The sequence below is a fragment of the Equus przewalskii genome, chromosome 18, assembly GCF_037783145.1.
Source record: "Equus przewalskii isolate Varuska chromosome 18, EquPr2, whole genome shotgun sequence".
Classification (NCBI taxonomy): domain Eukaryota; kingdom Metazoa; phylum Chordata; class Mammalia; order Perissodactyla; family Equidae; genus Equus; species Equus przewalskii.
In genome coordinates, this window is record NC_091848.1 from 39,720,008 (window position 1) to 39,739,312 (window position 19,305).

The following is a 19,305-nucleotide window of genomic DNA, read 5'->3' on the forward strand; positions in this document are numbered from 1 at the left end:
GTCTATCTGTGTTCTCTTGTTGTGCACTGAGCTTCTTTAAGATAATTATTTTGAATTGCTTGTTAAGTAATTCACAAATCTCCATTTCTTTAGGGTTAGTTTCTGGAGGTTTAGTTTGTTCCTTTGATTGGGCCATGTTTCTCTGTTTCTTTGTGTGCCTTGTTATTTCTTCTGAATTTAGCATTTGAAAATACAGCCACCTCTAATCGACTGGCTTTGTATGGGGGAAAACCTCCACCAATCAGCCCAGCCAGAGATCCTGGGAGGCTCTAAAATCTTTAATGGGTATATATCTTCTCTGGGCTTATGTGCATAATTCCCCAATTAGAGAGGTTTTCTGGTTTCTTTTTCAGGAGCTTGTAGTCTCTTCCTCCCTCTATTGTCTGTCTGCAGTATTTTTTGACACTTCAACAAGCCACTGAGCTCTCTTTTGTTCTGTGCAACCCCCTGGCATCCAGGTTCCTTCAGTACTCTGACTCAGATAAGATAGAAAGTAGTCTCTAGGGAAGTTCCCTGAAAAGCAGGAACATTGGATGGACATTCTACTCTATTTCCCTCTCATAGAGAAGGTGCAAGTTGGGTTTTCCTCCTGAACATGAGCTGTGACAATTTGTGGGAGGAGCTGACAAAGTTGAAATGAAATGGCTGTTTTTACTCATTTCAATGTGGCTATTTGTGGCTTTGAGCTTGCCTGGGATATGACTTCCTACCTGGTTTCTGGAGTTTTCATAAAGGCTTTTGAACCATACATGTTGTTACATCAGTGTCTCTGTAGGAGAACAAAGTCTGGACTACTATTCTGATATCTTTCTTGATTCTTTTATAAACTATTTTTTCATCCTTTTTATCTTAACCTGACTATAGTGTTATATTTGAAGTGAGTGTATGGTGAGTAGAACATAGTTGGATCATATTTTTAAATTAACTCTGCCAATCTGTGCATTTGAATTGGTGTATTTAGAACATTTACATTTAATATAATCATTGATCTGTTAGGGCTTAAGTCTGACATTTTTTTTCTTTTCTGTTTTTTTCCTCCATTTTTTTGTCACTGTTTTTTTCCTTCTCTTCTTATGGGTTACTTGAATTATTTTATTATATCCATCAATAATGTTTTTGAGTGTAACTCTCTTTGTATAGGTTTTTTCAAATGGGTGCTCTAGGTATTACATTGTATATTCATAACTTGTCACAGTCTACTTGTGTCATCATACTACCATTCTGAGAGAAGTATAGAAACCTTACCTCCTTTTACATCACTTTACCCTCTCCCATTTATAGTTGTCTTTAATATTTCCTCTATACATATGTAGAACCACATCTGACAAGGGAACTATAATACTTTCTTCAACCATCAAATATAATTCTAAAAACTCAAGGAAAGGAAAGCCTATTGTATTTACCCATATTTTTGCTTACTGTTTATAGAACTTCCTTTAGCTACTCTTTTAGGGTAGGTCTGATGTTGACAAATTCTCTTAGTTTCCTTCATCTGAGAATGTATTGATTTCAACTTAATTCCTGAAGGATATTTTTGCCAGGTATAGGATTCTGGGTTGCCAATTCCTTTCTTTCAACACCTGAAAAAGATTCAGGTTTCCTTCAGGCCTCCAAGGTTTCTGATGAGAAATCTGCCATCATTCAAATTGGTTTTTCCCTATTGGTAAAGTGTCATTTCTCTCTTGCCGTTTCATGATTTTTTCTTGGTGTTTAGTGTTCAGAAGTTTGACTATGATGTGTCTTGTTGTGGATTTCTTGCAGTTCACTTAGCTTCTGGAATCTATAGGTTCATGTCTTTCACCAAATTTGGGAAGTTTTCAGCCATTATTTCCTTAGGTACTTTTTCAGCCCTGTTCTTTCTCATTTCTCTCCTTTCTTACTGCACTTCCATTGACACAAAACGGGGAGGGTGTGTGGCTCCTCATTATTGCTGGGCAGTGGTAGGAATTCTGGCTCCCCACATGATCTCCTCCAACACCATGGGTCATTGGTTTCATTACCACCCAGCAGGGTTAATAGTACTAGCTCCCTGTGCAGGCTTTGCACTGAGTCAGAGATTGACACACCCCTTGTGGGTAAGTTGAGGCACTTTGTTACAGCCTGATGAGGGTGAAAGTTTGGGTTCCCCACTGAGCCTTTGATGGAGTGGGTTGGAGTAGGGCCATAGATTTTTTTCTGTATTGGTTAGCTAGAGTAGAGACATTATTTTCTAAAAGTTTTCTGTCTTGATAGGCTGCCCCTTTCCTCATCCTCTGGCTAGAGAGAGCTAGCTTTTCTTGGGTGTGTTTTGTCTGTGCCCATTCATAGTTCCAGGCTGTTAGCTTCTTCAGCTCTGATTCTGGGATATATGAGACAAAAAGAAAATCCAGGAAACTGACCATCACGTCATTCCTTGGGTCTTGGGGGCCTAGCCAGTCTGACTTCTCTCCATATTTTCCAGTCATTTTATGTTTGTTTAATATATAGTATCCAGGGATTTTAGTTGTACTTAGTGGGAAGAATAGGGAAAAATACATCTTCTCCATATCCCATAAGCAGAGCCCCTTATTATCTTTTAAATCTCATCTTTATCTGTTACTATGTCTCTGTTTTCATCTCAATATTAGAGCATGAAATGGGTTGCTATAGGAAGTAGTGACATTTCTGAGCCATAAGTTTTGAAGCATACTTTAACTAACCACCTGATGGGGATACAAAGCAGTGACTGCTGGATTTTGCAGGACTCAAGAGATGTTGGTAAGGGCCTTTCTAAGGCTAGTAATGTAAGATTTTGACAGGAATTCTTCCTTGACTAATCTCTCATGATTTTTCTTCCTTTGACTTTCTTCTGCTTTTCTAATCTATATTTAATTATTCTTGTTATAAGTTTGTTTTCAATGGTTTGATTCTATCTTCCATCAAGGTTAGAAGCTGTGTGTTATATTTTTACTTTTACTTAAACTGTCAGTCTGCCTAGAGGACAATTATGGGAAAGTGTAAAAATTGAATGAAATCTTTTTGTTGATTAATTGATAAACTCACAAATCACATCTCACTTACCCAGTAATAATAATTTCTGGATATGTTTGTGTTCCAACGTTCCAAGCTCCTCCACTGATTGGCCACTCCTAAATAGATTATCCAGGAAGAATTAATAAGTTTTATTTTTTAATTTGAATGACTTATAAATTTAAAATGAAAATATTTAAAAATAATGGTAAAAGGTTCACTTAGAAATAAATAGCTATAAAGTAATGAAAGATGAAGTGTGTAGCTATCTTTTAATGCTTTCATTAAACAAACAATTCCAAATGCATAATTCTATCCCCTTTAAAAATATAGATTTTAACAAATATTACCATTCATATAAAAACTCAAAGAAGTATTTTTAATCATACAAATACAGTGCTGCTACATTTGTCACATTGTCTGTGTACTGCCAAACTATTGTGGTGCCATTTAACACAGAATACTACATAAATTGCGAGCCCTAAAGTTGTCCATCCCAACAGCCCTGTGCAAACAAGAGAAATCATAACAGGGGGCCTATTACAATTCTAAGTATTTGACTCCAGTAGTTAAATATAACAAAATGTAATTTTAGAAAGTTTTTTTTTTTTGAGGATGATTATCCCTGAGCTAACATCTGCTGCAAATCCTCTTCTTTTTGCTGAGGAAGACTGGCCCTGAGCTAACATCCATGCCCTTCTTCCTCTACTTTATATGCGGGATGTCTACCACAGCATGGCTTGCCAAGCGGTGCCATGTCTGCACCCAGGATCCAAATTGGCGAATCCTGGGCTGCCAAAGTGGAATGTGTGCACTTAACTGCTGTGCCACTGGGCCGGCCACTAGAAAGTTATTTAACAAATGACCTTTGATAATTATGTCTTGTTAACCACTGACTGATAAGAAATGATTAACTAGAAAGAGCTGACTCTTAAAAACTTCTTAAAACATAATCCTTCATCTAAAATAATTAAAAGTTACATCTTATGATTCAAATATGTTAATTTAAATATACCCTAAGTATATAAAAATATATATGATAGATAAGTATACCTTAGGATATAATTATATACTTAGTATATAAGAAATTTGTATTTCTGCAGGCTTAAAGCTATGCAGCATTTAGGAAATCTGAATTTCAGAAGTTATGTCTTTTATAGATGCCAGCTTATGACTTAGAAAGAATTTATTTCAAGTCTTCTTATATGGAAAGTCAGAAAATAAAATAACAGGAAAAAGTATGATCATATGATATGAATACGAATACAATAAAACTTATTTTTAATTGTTACTTTTACCTTATTACTGTATCCTTGTTTTTTATGCTTGACTCCTATAGAGTAGAGTACTAGAATCAAATCTGGCGGGCAATCAGCAAAGTATGCTGTGCATGTAACTGGTGATTCATGAATGTCCATGGGATACGGATTTTCAAAGATTGGAAAACTAATAGATGAAGATAATATATTAGTGTCATTTTGCAATGATAAAAAAATGAAATAACTTTTATAAAACTAACTCTAAAATCTTCTAAATATTAATTATACATTTCACTTGTTTTTTTAAGTATCATAAAACAAGGATCACAGGAACAGAATGCTCTTTTAAAAATATTTATCTAAAAATGTAATATAAATACTCCTACAACTTTATTTGAATAAATTCATTTTCTTTCCCAAAATTCCACAGTTATATCACTTTGCTAATACGGACAGAATGAATTTGTTAAACTGAAAATATTATGCAGCAAGTTGACATCAGTTTATTAAAACATATCTCCTAGGTACTTTCTCTATGTACAATTTTATCTAAATATTTATATATTTATAAGTATTAAAATATCTTACTAAATTTGACATGTTTTTCCAAGGAAGGTAATACATAGGCAAGTATTTTGTTTTTGTTTTCTGCAGGAGTAACTGGAAAGAAGTGAGTGCTAGGTAGTTGTGTGTGTGATTAAATATGTTAAAGATCATTTCCTATGTAAACTAGAGAACATAGTGGACATGCAGAATTATGGGTACAGTAAATTTCATATTCTCAAGCCTATATAATTATAATTTTAAAAAGAGGTATCAGTAGAAAATCAAATTAAGAGTTTTTTAGCCATAATCTATTGTGCACTTCTTATGTACCAGGCACTGTAGTAGAGGAAATTGAGTATAATTCTATGCTGCATCTGTTCTAGGTCTGTGTGATCATGTTACTTGTGATACAATGTGTCTTTTTGGGAGGTGGGAAGGGCTTATTAAAAATAATTTTCTCCTCATATTACTAGGAAGTTAGTTCAATCTTCAGAGACTTTGGGCTGTGAGTGTGTGTTGGCAGAAGTTCCTTCCCTCCAATCTGAAATGCTGCAGATGGTATCCCAGATAAGAATAGTAGCATATGCAAAATCAGATGGAAAGAAGGAAGTTGTGTTTGCTTGGCAAGTAGGTTAAACTGGATGGATCAAAGCTTCCTCCTTCAGAGTAGAAATTGTCAACATTTCTGAGATTGAAGAATTAGAATTAAAATAAATGGATCACCTTAAAGACCAGATCCACAATTTGGGATTTGATATGCAAGAGCTTACAATGATAGACTCCTGACAAGGTGAACAATATCATGAAAATCTTTGGGGAAATTATTTTAGTATATTGGCAAAGAGTAGGGAAAAAGATATTTAAGAGAGAAATAATAACTAAAAATGTACTATAGGAATTTAGATGTAAAAGTATTGACCGGTTGCTATGGAAATCTAAGTGAAGACATAAATCCAAGAAACCAAGAAGAGGAAAAATTTGTAAGCCCTGATGTTACTTTCATGTAGAGTCCTAAACAGAAAAAAAGAAAGAAAAGAAGGAAGGAGAAATTAATAAATTAATTTGAAAAGGAGTACAAAGCTGCAATTTAATGTTAACATTAAACATAGCTAAAAGGTAACTGTTTGGAAGGAAAGAGAATATATTCAGTTTTTGACACATTAAATTTCTTGTAATAGACAATGAAATGGGAGCATCACATAGATTTTAAAACATGGTGCTGAAGAAGGTGAAATGTTAGATAAAAATTTGCAAACAAAATGTCAATTCACATACTTACATAAGGTAATGAAAAGAATAAATGTATAAAAATAGTAACTTTTGTGTGTATTTTACTACAATAAAAACATTCAAAACAAAAGAATAAATGTATATACTGAAGACAGTGAGCATTAAAGGTAACGTATAGCAGGCCTTGGAAGATGTTAGACAAGGTATGAGGAACCACCAAATATGGCGCAGAAAGAAGAGTCGAGTACCAGTAAGATCAGAAGAGTACATTGTGTTTGTGTGTGTGTGAGAGAGAGAAAGATTGGCCCTAAGCTAACATCTGTTGCCAATCTTCCTCTTTTTGCTTGAGGAAGATTGTCCCCAAACTAACATCCGTGCCAATCTTCCTCTATTTTTATCTGGGATGCTACCACAGTGTGGCTTGATGAACAGTGTATAGGTCTGCAACCAGGATCCAAACTGGCAAACCCTGGACCGCCGAAGCGGAACACATGAGCTTAACCACTATACCATAAGTCTGGCCCCAGAAGAGTACATTTTAATAAAAGTTACATTAGAAATTAGAGGAAGAAGCATAAATCCATACATGTACCCAAAACTTAATCAAGTTTAATGTTGATAAATAGAGCAGCTAGGCAGAATTCAGTTATGATGATCTTAGGGCCCAAATCCTATATCTCTTTCAAAATATTGAAATGTTATATGCTGCAAATTAGCATGAAAGAGCTTTGGCTTTTATATTTACAAACTACATGGAAAGCAGAACTCAGATTGTAATTCATTCAGCAAAAATTTATTGAGAACTTACTCCATGAGGGGACAAGGCCCCTCCTTCAGGAGGCCTACAGGCTAGTAGGGAGACAATCTTTAAAACAATAATAAATGGAAAATTTTATCTGTGTGAAAGCTATGAAGGAGTGGAATACAGGAGCTATGAGAGCCTTTAATAGGATATTTGACCAAATTATACAGGTAGTGAAAATTTTTTTCCCATGAGGAAATGATGTCTGAATTGAGTCTTATAGATAAGATGTTAGTTAATAAGGAGAAAAAGGAAAGGAAGACTATTCCATGAAGAGGAGAGAACATGTACAAAAATTCTACAAACACAAGGGGCTAAAAGATCAGAGAGTCTAGGGCACAGAATGAGGGAAAAATCAGTTTTATGCCTATCATTTATAATGAAAACGTGCAGCACGAAGACAGTGTTCATCAATTTCAAGGCTACTTTTACTGTCTATGTAAATAAGTAGAAAGCACCACTCTAATACCAATATTTTATATCCATTTCCATTGTCCACAACATAATGAAAAAGAAAAGAAAGTAAAAGAGGGCCTCTATCTTCTCTGCCCTGGAGATCCTGCTCTTCTGTATTGTCTGCTGCAGTAGTTCAGTAATACTTTCATCATGTGCCATTTTCCTTTAGTCAATAGATTTACAGATGGCCAGACAGTATATTGTACAAGTTTTCGTAACAGTTGCTTTTGCTTAGGGAAACAGTAGAAATGTGATCCATTTTGTGTGTCCTGAGTCTTCAAATGCATCTTTCCAAACATTAGGTCTTACCTTTAAAACATCTCACAATTTCCTTAGTGTCCCCTAAACTCTCCTGGTTTAATTTTCATTATTGAACCAAATTATATTTCCATAATTCTAGTAAAGCAATATTCCACATAAAGAAGATTTACCACCTAAAGAATACTAATACCAATTATCTATAATGTCTTCCTCTATTTATTTGTGGATAGAATTTAAAAATAATTAGTATTAATCTGTACATGGATAACTTACTTGCTTTGTGTCAGATCAACTACAATGAGATCTTTCTCCAGAAGTACTACGACAGCATAGGGTTCTTGAAATTCTACAAATAAAAAAGGAAAAATGGAAAAGTTTTCATATCTCACATTTCATAAAAGCACCAAACTTGCACTTCCCTTATCTCTTGTATAAATGTTATTTAAATGATTTGAGAAGACCAAAATGAGCCAAAGTAAGACGTAAAGAGCTCTTTTAAAAAATCTATATTGTGTTTCTCAAACTTCATGTTTAAGATCATTACAGGAAACAACAAAAAAATGAGAAGGTGCATAGCATAGTTAAATATATCTCAATAATCATGAGGTGGTGATAGTAGTAGATTACATGAAGAGAGGGAGCCTGTCACCTCCATCTCACAAACATTTATCTTATTCTTCCATAACCTTCCATTTTAGATCTGAGTTCATGCCTACAAGGAGACATAAGGAAATAGTAGTTTTGCTTCTCTGGGCTATGATACATATTCAACTCCCGATGAGAGCAACACTCCATACAGCAAAAAATTTACTTTCAATTCAATGTAATTTAACATGTACTTAAAGATTGCCTACTATGTGTCCAAGAGTATATATCTCAAAAAAGCAGAGCGTCTAAGGATAGTCTACGATTTTCAAGTTCTTAAAATTCAACCCTCCCTTCCTTTCTTCAATATATTCCAGAAACTATTCTAAGAACAAAAGACATATGGAGAATAAGATTGACAAGGTCCTTGTTCTCATGGAGCTTACATTCTAGGGATGTAGTCAAACCATGAACAAGTACTAAATACATAAGAATGCAGAAGGTAACATGAGCTATGAAAAAAATAAGGATAATGGTATAAGAATGACTTGTGGTTGGTGGGGGAGTGCTAATTTAGTTATAGTGGTCAGGGAAGACACTGCTTTCCACCTATAATAAAGGACTAATAAGGGAAAGCCACAAAGTGTTATTCTCAATTTAAAGAAAAACTATTTACAAAAACATTTTACAGTTTACCTATGTGCCATTTGATTCTTAGCAGCTGGAGCAGGTATTACTATTTTTCCGTTTCATAGAGAAAACTGAGGTCCAAAGAGTTTATGAGATCGGCACACCGTTACAAAGCTAGCAAGTGATAGCGCTGAAGACTTAACCCAGGCCTTCAGACTCTAAACTCCATCCTGTTTTCATTATACCAGCAGTTTCCACTTGCTAATTTAAGAGGTACTTAATCCTAAACTTAACAATCAGTTGGCAAGAATTTTGTTCAGAGTATTCAACTCTCGGATGGGAAACTGGAATAGATGGTTTTCATAGTCCTTCCAGTCCTGAGAAGCTACAGAAACTATTCATATTTATGCTTATAAGTCACATGCTATGAGAGAAAAAATAGAAACAAAAAACAAAAAAACTGAGGAGCATGCCCTTGTTTGAGTACATATCTGTGTGATATCTGTGTGACAGTATAAAGTCCTCACAGTTTGCTACTTAAACTGTTCTCAAACTGAGGCTTCCTGCCCACTTCTCCCGTATCTCTTAAAGCTGTTTTAAGTTTTTCAACATTGTTTCAAAACTTTGGGGTTTGGGGTTTGTTGGGGTTTTTTTGGTTTGGTTTTCAGTTTGAAGAAAATAGGGGTTCTATACTACTAGTTGCCTCTTTGTCTTCTCTCTCCTCTTTAGGAAAATCATTGGTTTGGAAGCAATTGACACAAAAATAAAATAGCTGAGACATTGGCACGAATGAGCAAAAGTCATAAATTAGCATTTTAGGTAGTTACATCTATTGTAGATAATGTTGTTTCTTTTCAAGTAAAAACTAGTAGCAAAAGTTTCACCTTTGTAGAAATACTCGGTGTACTGTGGTATCCATTGAACAAAAAGATTTCCTTAGGAGCCAGTATTGGGTTCAGTTCTATGTCTATTATTTATTAACAGTTTGATCTTAGGCAAATTAGTTAACTTCTTTGACATTCAATTTCTTTACCCACTGAAATGGCAAAATAACAACTGCGTTATACTGTTATGAAGATTAGATGTATAGGAAGATGTTTAATGCAAAGCCTGACACATAGTAGGTGCTCAATAGATCCCAACTGCATTACTTCATTTATTAGATTAACTGGTTCATTTTTGAGCAGGCTCAGTTTTTTTAACCCTAGCCCCCAATAAAGTGAACAGCTTTATCATAATTACTACGTCTCTGAAGAGAAATCCACTATTTATAACACTTGTAAAGGACTAGATACAGTTAAATCTAGATGTGAAACTGATGAATTCCAGGTGTAGTTGGTTAGTTATTCTGGGCAATGTGTTCCCCTGAGATAAGAGGATTAGGCATTTGTAGGCTTTGAAAAATGGATTGAATTGTCAGATGTCACAAGTGATTCAGCAATATTAAAAATTGTTAATAAATTTATTTTGTTTATCATATGCATAACATTTATCACTATGCGGCTGTAAAGAAGATTAAAGTTCCATATTTGCTAATATGGAATTATAATCAAAATATACTGTTAAGTGAAATAAAAGTACGATACAGAACAGCACACAGAGTATACTGTCATTTGTAATGAAAAGAGATAATGTATACGTACATAAATAAGTACACATAGGCACATGCAATAGATTATTTTGGGGAGAATACATAAGAAACAGTTAACAGTTGTTGCCTCTGGAAGGCCAGTAAGAAAGTTTTCATTATATCCTGTTGTGTATTGTAGGGTTCTTTTCTGGCATTTTCATGTATTATTGTTTTAATTAGCAATAGTTAATAAAGTACATTTATGATTTACTGTGTAAAGCTAAACTATTTCTTCTAGCCTCTTACAAATAAGTTCTATCCTCATTATCACTTCTCTGAAAAACAAAGTCTTGTATATGTGGCTTGGAAGTGATTAGACTTGGTTAGAGAACATTTATAATTTAACATTATTAGAAATTGTCCTAACACCTCCACTGATGTGCAGAAATTTATATACGCAGACACATATAGTGTTTGATCTTTGCAACCACCCATTTCAGTTTCTATTTCTGGCATGCACTTCTTCCTTCTCTAGGCTCTTCAATAGGAAGCATTTTCCTAAGCTCAGCTTTGGTCCTCCATTCATTCTTCCTTTGTTCCTTTATCATTCTTTCTCCTAACTCCAAAGAATATCTGTATTCTGATTATTCATAAATATTAAAGACTTTTCTCTCTTTTTCTGTTCTCTAAACAACTCTACTGACTCATAATCAGGCTTATCTTTCTCTCTTTCCAAAAACTATTATTACTGAATATAAAAAAATATATTGTTGTCTTTGAGTTATCTATCATGTCACTCCCTAATCCAATTGTTGACCAAATTCAACGAGTTTTCCTCCTTCCATTCCTACAGGCAGCACTCTGTTTCAGATCTTGACCATTTTAATGCACATTATCATAAAGGCCTCTCAGCTGGAATCTGGAATTTTAGATTTCAGTGTCTCTCTTCAAACTCACACACTCCTTTTGGGCAAATCTACTAAAAACATTGCCTTCTTTCATCTTATTATTTCCTCAAAATTCCTCTGTAGCTGCCTATTTCCAAATATCTCCAAAAGGTGTTCAATGCTTTCTGTAAATTGATCTCAATCTAGCAATCCTCACAGTTTCTACAACCTTTACTCAATATCCTTTCCAAGGTCCAAGTCATTCTTCAAGGCCTAAATCCTACTTTTTCCATGAAGCTTTGCATGAATATTTCAATCACTGATTATCTGACCAGTCTATAAATTAGTACATTATTTAAACTCTGACCCATATAACTGAGCACTTAAATAAGGTGTTATATTTTTTAAACTTAAGTCACAATTATCTCCTTAATTTGACCAGATTTTGTGATTTGACATCAGAGATCAGTTTCATACTTTATCTGTATTATCAACAAGTCCTTGTAGTAATGAGACTATAGAAGCATCCCATAAATATTTATGACTAATTAACAACACAGGTAATTTATCTGTCCCCAGTAACTCTGGAAATAAAGTGTCACATTTTGATTGTTATTTCATATCAATTTATCCCATCTTTTAAATATGAAACTAAAGAATTTAAAATTATATATGTATAATAAAACTCACAATTTATATATCTTTATAGTTTATAAAGTATGTTCACTTTGGCCTTCCAATAATCAGGTGGAGTCAATATTATTATTCTCTTTCTATAAACAACAAATCAAACTCACAAATGTAAACTGACTTGCTCAAGGTCACATAGCTAGTAAATGGCAGAGCTAAATCATAAACCCAAATATTCTGTCTCTAATTCCAGTGTTTTGTCCCTTCTTTGTTACTTCTTGACGATGTAGTAATGTATATACCCACTATGTTGTTTTAATCATAAACTCATATTTCTCTTTTTATGTTTCACCCCTTCTCAATTTTTAGATTTCGTTAGTAAAATATTTCATCATTAAATTCCATTACACGGTTTGCATATAATTTAGTTTTTACCTTTAAAAAAGTATTTATATTTGAGATGATAAAAATATATAAGCATCTCCTCCCAAAGGTCCTTCTGATAATTATACTCAAAATTGAAATAAATCACTAACCATACATCAGCAATCCTAGAATAATCACAGGTGCTGCAGTTGCATCTGAAGCAAAGCCACATGTGAAACAGATGCAGCACCACCAGAGCTACAGATCACTGATATTAGGTAAGTGCTTTAACTTTGATTGGCATTGGAATGGGATGGGTGGAGCTGGTCTAGGAAAGGCTATTAGAAGACCTCAGTTTCCCCAAGTGATTTCACCCCGAGCCCTATCTGACCCTCCCAGCTCAGCTTCCACCATCCTTATCAAAGTTTAAAGCACTTACCTGATATTAGAACCTGAAACTCCAGCACTGCTGCACTACATCTGTCTTACTTCCAGTTTGTCATATAGGTACAGTTGCAGAACCTGCTCCAGCACCTGTAGCTCACAGTGTTGTACCACAGTAGATGTCAACTGCCAAAACTAAAAATATTTAAGCTTAATTTTATAGGAACTTAGCATTTCAAAAATGATTTTTAAACATTAATAGTTTCATTTTAGTTACTTACCATTTGGATAGGGTGTTTCACATAATGTTAGAAATTCAACAATCGGATGATCCATTTCAAGCACTGTAATTGCTTTTCCATGCATGATGGTTAAACTTGGTCTTCTGCAAGCTTTGTCATAGGACAGTCCACCAGAAAATATTATGAATGGTTCACTATATAGGGAAAAAAGCTAATGAGATTGAGAAGTTCTTTAAGCTGACACAATGTCACAGGACTGAGACAATAAAAAATGGGTTTGATGGGTATTATACATAGTGTAATTTGACAGAGTGCAAAAGTCTTTGCTGGCCCAAGATATCTCACCCAACAATTTACTATGCTATCATTTCCCTTTTTATGGATGTACATTCTCACCATTAAAATTACTAATGAATCAGTCTAAAAGTGTTGAGGTGGGGTGGGGGAAAGGCAATGAGGTTGGAGGGAGGTGGAGGTACTCAGTGATTCAAAAGGATATCTTCACATACATATTAGTTGGTTCTCCAAATCTAAATCACTACCATTAGAACATTAGGCTATGTTAATTTAACATATTAAGCAGTTGGCATGTGAGGCCCAAAATCTCTAGACAAAAGAGGCAAATTTCAATATGAAATGAAATGTGACAGTGGCAAGCCCAGAATGGTACAAGGTAACATGAAAATTCTATATAATGGAATTTCTATGGAAAAAGGGTTACGATGAAAAGATGGAGGAAACCAATAGGTAAGCGAAAGATAATTCACCAAAAATAAATGTGATCTTCTTGATTTTCCCTAGGGCCAGACAGTTCTATTTAGCTTGTAAAACTAACTTCAAACAAAATTTTTAGTCTCTTTTAGTTGCAAGATACAATTAGATAAAAGAACGGGGCTGAGATGACTATAAAATACTATAGTTGCCTGAAAGTTATGAAATAGTTTCATAATTTTTCACTTTTCTCAAATTAATAACTTTATCTCTAGTTATGTATATAAAAGAAAATATGTGTTGATATGAAGTATTTTCAATAAGTAAATACCAAATTGAAAATACTCTCCTCCAAAAAATTTTTCAAGAAGAACTAGAGACTTCCATTGTCTCAAAATTTTTTAAGAACATATGCTTCTATAAATAATTCACTTCCATCCATCTGCTAAACTGCGGAATCTACTTGTTTCTAGAAATCACTCTATAAGATTTCCCTTTCTCTTCCATTTTGTACTATACATAGTACCAAATATTACCAATGGAACATTTGCTAATCTTATGCTGGCTATATAAAAACAACGAAACCTTTTTCAAAGTCTCCATCAAAACTTACATACAAAATGCTTGTACTACTTTTTTCCTTATAGCTCTGTCTCAGTGTTTTGACATAAATATTTGAGTTGTAAGCTAAATAAGGAAAAATGCTCTATTTTATTTTCCTCGAGTCCTGCATAAGTTGACCTGAGTTAGTCTTGCCCCAGTAATTTGACATAGTAAATTACCAACCTTCTAATGGTGATAATAAGCAAGTTTGTTTTTTCTATAAAATATACACATACCATTAAGAAGATTTCTTCAGATTTAAAAATCATTTCGCATGAAACGAGTATGAGTTTTTGCACTTGTGTTTGTTGTTTTGTTTTGCAACAAAGGTCAAGACTTGGAGAACGTAATCTTTTCATACATATTGAGCTTAACTATCTGCTCCAAATATTAATAAAGATCATAAATATCTATTTTTTCTATGTAAGAGTGGGTGAATTTACTCTCATATCCTAGTATTAATCCAAACATAGGTTAAGAAGCAATTTACTCTCCATATTTTTGTATGTACATTGGAAAATATAGCCTTTCTAAAACTACAGCAAGGAAGCAAAACCTTTTCTGTCCTTGTTATGACTCTGCATCAAAAAACACTGGATCTGAAGATAACTGTTGATATATACGCACGTTTCTGTAGACTACTGAATGACTGAATATGAAGTGATTTCCTCAGGAAAATGCTTAAGGAACCACTCACAGATAATTGCATTAGATATTTAATTATCACATTAAATCCTCATAGGTATTGTTCTCATTTTATTAACAAAGTTAAATGACAACTAAGCAGAAAAACCCAGAAGAAAACAGATCTATCAGACTTCAAAGCCTATTCTCCTAAACAGTGGTCTACACTGCCTGTAGTAATAAATAGCCACAATTTACTGAATGCTTACCATGTGGCATATATTGTGCTATGTATATATATAAAGTAAATTTTATGTAATCCTCATAACTCTGTAAACCTCAACCCTGACAAAGAAAGTGCTACTACCCATTTTGAAGATGGGGAACCTGGAATTAATACAGGTTAAATAACTTGTTCAGAGTCAAGCATCTAGTGAGCAGCAGAAAAAGATTCAAATCCAGACTCCAAAGTCCACATTATTCATTTCTAGTCTAATGTTTCTCAAACTGTGGAATATAACTTATTAGGTGTTCTGCAAAAAAGAATTTTCGTAATTTAATAATTTGACAAACACTTGAAAACCATTATATCTCCCTTTTAAAAATTTCTAATTCATGTCATATATTAAAGATTCTGAGAAATTATAAAAAATCAAATTTACTTTTACATAACCCAGAATTTCTCAGATTTCTCAAATTTATTTGATTACAGATTCCTTTTTTCCATGGATACTGTTAGTGATTAAAGGAACACAATTTGGTAAATGCTATGCCACATTAAATGGCCTCCTTTACTATTTAATACAATTGTATCTTGGGATACTTATCAGATGGATTATTATAAAAGAAATAAATAACTACATAATTGACAATGTCTTCATACATAAAGAAAACATTAATAAAAATAAAAAATTATCAACAACAACTTGGATAAATCTTAAAGGCATTATGTTGAGTGAAAGAAGCTAGGCTGAAAGGTTACACAATATATAACTGCATTTATATGACATCTCAAAAAGGCAAAACTATAGAGACGGAGAAGAGATCAGTGGTTACCAGGAGTTAGACCTGGGGAAAGGTGTGACCATAAAGGATAAAATATGAGAATTTTGGGGGTATGGAAATTTGCTATATTCTTACTGTGGTGGTGACTTTAGGATTCTATACAGATGTTAAAATCCATAGAACTGTATACCAAAAGAAAAAAGTCTATTTTACTGTATAACTTATAAAGTAGAAAAAAATATAACAAAGAAAAAAACATTAAAATTTTGTCTCAATGAAGGGCAGCAGGATTAAACAATTGTGTAGCATAATATAATATGTATTAAAATAACATTTGTTGAGTATTTATGATGTTCCAGGTATTGTGTGAAGAATTTTACAGGCATTATTGTATTTAATCATTATGATATCCTAATGAGAGAATTGCTATTATTATTTCCACTTAACAGATGGGTATACTGAGGCTTGGAGAACTTAACTACACAAGAAGTCTATCAGTAGGTGGCCATGATAGGAAGGGATTAAAGGACAAGTAGAAAGTAATTTTTGTAAACTACAGAGAACATGACAATGCTATTGTCATAGCAGGTAGAGAGATCATTATTCCTTTTATTGAAGAGGATAAAATTATTAAGCCTAGAGCCAATTGTGGTTGGAGTGCCAGTAAGCAAATTGGTGACTGGGGACCAACGATTCCTAAGCAGAATGGTTGTTCATCCCTAGAAATGTAAAGAAAGTTTGTGAATGACTGGTCTAAGATAAAATTAAGCATAAAACATAACCCTTACATCTGCTATCTATGCAGTCCTTTAAGAGGCCTTATTGTTGCAGCATATACGGTAAAACTCTTCTTGAAGTTCCTGCTCCTGCCACAGCCGTTCCAGTTTTTGACTTCACAAAGTTTCTACTCTGTACTAGATGGAGTGGAAATATAGTCTCTAATTTCACTTCCAGGCTATGGCCCATTTTGCCTGGCAATATTTTTCAGTACCCTTAACTTCAGTGTTCCTCTGATTTTCAGTCTCCTTGTGTTCTGAGTTGAGGAACCACTGCTTCTAGACGTGACTTTTCTAATATAGCAGTAATCACAACAAATAGACACAGTGTACTGAAGTGCACAATAAATGAGATGATAGTAATTATGATCAATAATATATAATTATTTCTCATTAGAAATGTGAAGAATTACTTCTATACAAAGTTGGATTACTAATTACTAGAACAAATCATTAATTTAGGATCAGTTGAATAATTTTAACAATGTGGAATATCATAGCTTTGATGATGATCATAATAATTTCCTTTTATTAAGAAATCCACTATGAGCCATTCATCAAACTTACGACATTACAAACTCTATGCATAATTTCATTTAATCCTCACAAACATCACAGCGAGATGGATATTGTTAATGAAGAAATTAAAATTTAAAAGAGTAAATTAAAATTTTCAAGGTCACATAGCTGTCTTACTCCAAAGCTAACGATTTTAATCAGTAGTTCACCCTGCTTTGACTTGAATTCCTGACTCCTGAAGTATTCTCTTCACCTTCACCTTCACGCCTTTCTCCCTTTGCCTAGCACCATCCTATCATCCCTTAAGTCCCATCTCAGGCATCTCCTCTCCCAAGAAGAATTTCACTGATCTCTCTTCACTGTTCTTCCCACTCCCTCTAGGCTGGGTTAGGTGCCCTTTTGCTGTGTTCTCATAGCATATCTCCATAAAAGCACCTCACATGTTGTACAGAAACCACTAGTTTATTGCCTCACTTCTGCTACTAGACCATAACAAATTCAAAAGAAGGCAGTATTCACTTTCATTTTAGAACATCAAACAAATTGCACAGTGCATAGTAGTATCTTAATATATATCGTTTTAATTGAATTAAGCTGAATATTGGTGAGCACCTCATAGAAACACATTTTTTAAAAAGCCTCTGAGAAACAAATTAGATGTCAAAGTCCATGGATGACGCACTTTGTCATGGAAAACCTCATGCCTTCACATGAACCTATTTACTCTCATTTTACAAATTTGGGTTTCAAATTTCTCAGTCTATAGAAAACAAAAGACTGGATACTAGCAGATGATACAATAGAAATTATAAGAGGTCCTGGTAGTCCAAAACTGAAGGAGAAAAACTTTTAAAAACAAAAAAGAAAAAACCCCACAAGCTGCTACTAATAGTTAATATAGTACCCCACACTTCAATAATCCTTGAAGTGCAACACTACATAGCAGCTAATGTAAATAATAGTGAACCTGCAGACTCAAACAAGGTCTAAATTACAAACAATATTTTAAGAAGGAAAAGAATATATGTAAACTGTTTCCATGCATAATTAGTAATTTTGAAATGTTTTAATAATCTAGTTATAACAGTATAAAACTGTGGTCACTTTTACTAGTTATGCATAGTAACAGTACCCGGGCTAAAGAGGTATCTATCTAGTATATACATATATATACTAATTAATTAAAAATGACTATGATTCTATACTATTAAACCTTTAGAAGAGCAAGTATAAAAAACATTAAATGTACCTATGATGCCAAGAAAACATTCTAGTGTGAGCACATAAGTAACATAAAGTAGGATTATCCAACTTAGAGTTAAAATAAAATTAAGGTTTAGGCAAGATTTGTAATTATGGTAATTCTGGATGCGAATATTGCCATTAACAATTATTGCAAGTAAAAAGAACACTGTTGACATACAGGATATGTCTGCTACATATGTTAGACAAGATAAAACTTTATTAAATATTATTTTTATGTAATTTTCTATATCTTAAAATTTAATACTATTATGCCAACATGCATAACTGCTTATCTTTCCAAGACTATAATCCTTCCAATTTCAGAATGTAAGATCCTAAAGTACAGAGACTTGGTTATGTATTTGGTTATGTATTTAATTCTTTCACGTGCAATACCAATAGGTACATAGCTTCTGCTTAATAATGCTGAATAATTGCTACTTGTAATGTGCATGGCTAAAAAGTCCTACATTGTTAAAATTAATGTATATAATACTCATCTAAATATTCATAGAAATTTATAATAATTAACAGCTGCTATTTGAAATATTCATAATAAAAATATCATAGAGATGCCTATTCAACAATAAGAAAGCTGTTAATATCAATGAAGAGGATTCAGTCAGTTAATATACATATAATTATGTAAAACTTTAAACAATACATAAACATTAAAGGTTATCCGACCTTCTTGGCTCTGATTCTTATATATTTTCCCCTATCTCCAAAAGTAAAAGTGCATACCTATTTCTACAGGTCTTGTATTCTACTTTAAGAATTGGTTTACAAGATTCAGATTTTCTTCCTTCTCTTTGACTTTTTCCTAAAAAAAGAAAAAGAATTTTATTAAGTATGATTTAAATTCCCCTCATCCGTGAGAATTTAAAAAGTTTGACTAAAGAAATATAAAGAAAAAAAGAAAATATAACAATGTGTTTTTCTTAATAGGATAAACACGTCTATGCATCCTAACATTTTTGTTGAAT

General features: G+C 33.4%; 1 protein-coding gene across 20 annotated transcripts in view; it reads right to left on the minus strand.

Moving 5' to 3' along the window:
• STXBP5L (syntaxin binding protein 5L) overlaps window positions 1-19,305 on the minus strand; it is a 350,864-nt gene that overhangs the window by 152,660 nt on the left and 178,899 nt on the right. For all 20 annotated transcript variants that reach the window (XM_070583799.1, XM_070583808.1, XM_070583812.1 and 17 more), the window contains 5 exons: window positions 19,064-19,142; window positions 12,876-13,030; window positions 7,816-7,888; window positions 4,287-4,434; window positions 3,040-3,107 (listed from right to left, as the gene is read on the minus strand). In XM_070583799.1, coding sequence (XP_070439900.1) covers window positions 3,040-3,107; window positions 4,287-4,434; window positions 7,816-7,888; window positions 12,876-13,030; window positions 19,064-19,142 — 523 coding nt within the window. The remainder of the gene's footprint in view (window positions 1-3,039; window positions 3,108-4,286; window positions 4,435-7,815; window positions 7,889-12,875; window positions 13,031-19,063; window positions 19,143-19,305) is intronic.